This window comes from Sinocyclocheilus anshuiensis, unplaced genomic scaffold (assembly GCF_001515605.1).
Source record: "Sinocyclocheilus anshuiensis isolate Anshui unplaced genomic scaffold, SAMN03320099.WGS_v1.1 scaffold687, whole genome shotgun sequence".
In the NCBI taxonomy this organism is placed as follows: domain Eukaryota; kingdom Metazoa; phylum Chordata; class Actinopteri; order Cypriniformes; family Cyprinidae; genus Sinocyclocheilus; species Sinocyclocheilus anshuiensis.
The window spans coordinates 558,602-562,772 of NW_015551096.1; the positions used below are offsets into that span (position 1 = coordinate 558,602).

The following is a 4,171-nucleotide window of genomic DNA, read 5'->3' on the forward strand; positions in this document are numbered from 1 at the left end:
ACACACACACACACACACACACACACACACACGACATCTCAGTGTTAAAACACAAACCCAACTGAAAACAAATGTTGCTGATGATGATAACGCAGCACTATGTACTTAACCAGGCATGTGATCAGCCATGACTAAAAAAGAAAGAAACGCTGTTCTTCCCAGTTTGATATGACTACATAATAATAATAATTACTTTTATTGTTTAAAACGTTTTTATCATTATTATAATAATTAAATTTTAATGTTATTTAAATTATAAAAAATTGTGTATAATAGTATGAAATGAATAATAGTATTATACAGTAAATAAAAATAGTATTTAATAATTATAATAATTTACTAGAACAACAGAAATCTACTAATGTTTATGGTCTTAACTTCTTATCTTTCAATTTTAGAACTTTTATTTTGGCAGAAATCCACAGAGAGACCTTAAACCTTGTGTTTTTGTTGAGTCGTCACAACAAATTTGATTTGATTTCCCTTGGATTTACACAATTCATACTTTAGGTCAGAAAATATGGAAAAAACAATCACATCCTTACTCAGCGTAACTCTAAAACTTGTCCAAAAATCTGATTGGTTACCAGCAATGTTGTTCCAGGACCAATAAGGCCGAATCACATTTTTTTAAATATAATTTTCTTAAGACAAATATTAACACAACCTTAGCAGCCAAACATTAGAAGGGCTGCAAAATAAGTTATAATGCTCACCGGATGCTGTGTTTCATCCTAGATGCTTGAGATGCTCTCTACCTGTTCACCAGCTGAGCCTTGACCTCCTGGTCAACACAGTGCTCATCGGAGATCCTGAATGACATTTAAGCAAATTAGCTGAGGAAAAGTCCGAACAGCATCGGTTTGCTTTTGTCCGTTTTATTTTGATTAAAAAACATTTCTTATCTTTTTTACATGAAACACTCTGAGAGAGAAAGACCGAAAGAGAGAGTGAGAAAAAGGCCAGAAGAGGAGACAGTGTCATCAGTTCATCTACATATTCTTTAAGACTTTTTTCAACCATAAACTCGTAAGTGAAAGAGAAGCATGTCCAGAGACGTTGCGTCTCTCAGTTCTTATTTACAGGAAGTTGCCGTTAAAAGCCCGCCGCTAAACGTCACGTCCTTGATCAACCTACTTAAACACAGGAAGGGGGCGGAGCATTGAGTCAACGTTCTCCAAACCCAACAACATGATTGGTCAGTGTCTTGAACACCAAAGCGAATGATTGGTTGGCGTCCGGACAGGTGGCGCGAGAGTTCGTTATCCGTCACTCTGCTCAAAAACAAGTCTGGTTGAGTCGCTTGACGTGTTGAACCCGTGACTCTTAACCTTATGACGGTGAGAGCGTGATCCTGACAGTAGCTGCTCCCCAAGTGTGTGATTTTTTTTTAAATTTTTTGGCATGTGTAAGAGCTGCGGTCTCTGGTGTAAGTGTCATCACATTCTGATAAAGGTCTGACACTCATAAACCACACCACCCTGAATGAAAGAAATCCACTGAAAAACCAGCTTAAGCCAGCCTAAGGTGGTTTTCAGATGGTCTCCCACCAAAACCAGCAAAACGGACCAGTTTGGCCAGGTTAGGAGAACAGATACCTACCCCAGGATGGTTTAAACTCGTTTTCTCAGCAGGGAAGAGATGGAGAATGGACAAATGGAGGAAAAACTACCCGATAAGAAGATTTCTTCTTAGAAAGGACAGATGGATGTGCTTGAATGGCAGTGAGATGAGCAGGGTGGGTGTTCGGGTGACCAGGAGACAGAGACGTGGAGGAGGAAGCCAACATTGCCATCATCATCATCATCATCATCATCATCGTCATCTCAACAGGGATCTCCCAAGGCTTTCAGCGCACTGCTCTTTCTGGGACATCTCAAGACACACGATAATGGTTTTCATTATCTGAAAGTAGCTTCATACTAATGCGTGAACCTCCTGGAAACACGTCTGGCCCATATTTCACTACAAAATCAAGTGAACTCAGAACTCAAATGAAGTCTTTCTTAAGATTTGTGGGTGACCTACAAACCAGACGCATGGTTTCGAGAGATTCGCCCAGATACTAATTGCGATGATGATGGCAATGTTGAAGACGTCCACCCTCATTGTCCTCCTCCAGATCTACGTGTCCTGGTCACCAGCGCCCTAGTCACAGACTCGTCACCAGTTGCATCTGTCCGTCGCCTTCCCCCTGCGAGGGCTGCAGTCCCGCCCGAGCCTCGTCGTTGGTCCTGCGAGGCGGAGGCTGGTAAAAGGCCGAGATGTGCGCTTGGCGTCCTGCGCTGAAGTACAGCTCGTCCGGCGGGAGGGTGGGGTGTGGCTCCGCCCCCAGCGCCTCGGGACTGCTGTCGGGATAAGACGAATCACGGTCCCGCGCGTACAGGGAGGCGGAGTCCAGCCCGGCCCCGCCCACGCCGTCCGTGATTTCCGCCGAGAAGCTCTCCGAGTCCTCCTCGCTCTGGTAGAACACAGACTGGGCGTGCTCCAGGAAGCGGGGCTTCTCCGGCAGGAGGGGTTTATCAGGTAGGCGGGGCTTGTCCGGGAGGTGTGGCTTTTCCAGCGCTTTGTACAGCAGCTCCTCCTCGTCCTGCGGAGGCGGCGGAGGTGGGCGGGGCAAGGGCCGTTGCGGAGGCTCTCGGTGACTCGTCAACGTTGCGTAATCCTGCCGGTGCATTGTGGAATTCGGTCCATTGCCATAGTGATCGGTGGAAGGCCGCAGGTTGCTCTGGACGAGCTCGGATATGATCATCTTCTCCAACGCCGCCGCATCAGAAAGGTTCCGCCTTAAACCGCCAGCAGGCTCCGCCCCTCTAGGCGTCAAAAGGGCGGGGCTGACTTCTCCAGATACGCCCCCGGATCCCACAGGAACGCCCCCCAGCAGATCCGAACTCCCTCCGTGTAGCGAGTAGCTGTTGTTGTAGTTTCCGTTGAGCCGGACTCCTTCCAGCCCACACGACTCACGGCTGCGCGACAGTGTGCCCTCTACAGGACAGAGAGAGAAATGCTCGATTACACAGTGGCAGACATCTGATTTTCTGAATTAAATGCTTGAATTAAAAAATTTGAATTCAGATCCATCTGGAAATGTTTCAAGTTCGTTTTTTTTGTCAGAACGTGACACTGTTTAGTGAATATGGCATTGATATATAATTGATTCTGATGCATATGCATGAATGTGTGCATATAGGGATGCTTTTGGCATTTACGTTCTCTCATGCATGTAGTGAACATGAACATTCACTCTTTCCTCAATAACGCCGACTGTCATGCCTCTTTGTCAATTTGCTCACAGTAAACCAGAATAATTCTAAAATTACGCACCCTTGTGTCATTCCAAACCCAACTTGGACATAGGACCCCAGCTAACTTTATTTTATAGCCCCCAGTTCTCTCCTTTATTCAAGTTAATAATCCAGTTCTGTAGTAACGGAAATCTAAAACACTGGAAAATCTGATATCTGATCCAGTCATTGTGACATATATGTGATACTGCAGAAATGAGACCCTAGCATTTCTGAATGTTTCTTGTCATGCTTGATTTGAATAACTGAATTGACACAGCAGGGAGGTGAAGATGAAGGAGCAGCATGGAAATGAAAGAAACACAGACAGAGAGAGTGTGAACACGTGTCCATACTTGAGTTTCTGAACGTGCCTGTAGATCAGTTCATAAAGAGACAGAACAGAGAGAGCAAGACAGAAGAGAGGAGAAATTGAGTACAGATACAAACATTTAGAGAAAACACACAAAACAGTGCTCTTCATCACACACACACTCACACACACACACACACTGACCAGTGGCGTTGAAAACTGCTGGTGAGGGGGCGTTGAATGTTTCAGCCAATAGGGTGTTGTAAGGGGAGGAGCCAGAGCGGGTCTGTAGCATTGGATTGGCTAGGAGGTGATTACCCATAGTGCCTGAGGAGAAACAGCACGATCCTTAGAGGTGCAGGGATACATTACAGCAGTGTGAGTTGATATGGGTCGCTCTTGGAAAATGATGCCCTTTGGGTGTGAATTTCAGGGGAAAAAATTCTAACTGTGTAATTGTGTATTTTGTGGCAACAAAAAAATGAAATTTTAAATTTTCAAATAAAAGAGAGTAACAATGTATCTTGATAGAGGATTAAGTTTTAATTCATAATTTATATACTTTTTTATTATT

At 44.5% G+C, this 4,171-nt stretch overlaps 1 protein-coding gene across 1 annotated transcript; it reads right to left on the minus strand.

Moving 5' to 3' along the window:
* Positions 1-1,074: 1,074 nt before the first annotated feature.
* LOC107662721 (adhesion G protein-coupled receptor L1-like) lies at positions 1,075-3,936 on the minus strand. Its single transcript, XM_016452802.1, has 3 exons — positions 3,802-3,936; positions 3,641-3,658; positions 1,075-2,985 (listed from the first exon to the last, which is right to left on the minus strand). The coding sequence occupies exons 1-3, from the start codon at positions 3,917-3,919 to the stop codon at positions 2,153-2,155; spliced, it is 969 nt and encodes a 322-aa protein (XP_016308288.1). The 5' UTR covers positions 3,920-3,936; the 3' UTR covers positions 1,075-2,152.
* Positions 3,937-4,171: the final 235 nt, after the last annotated feature.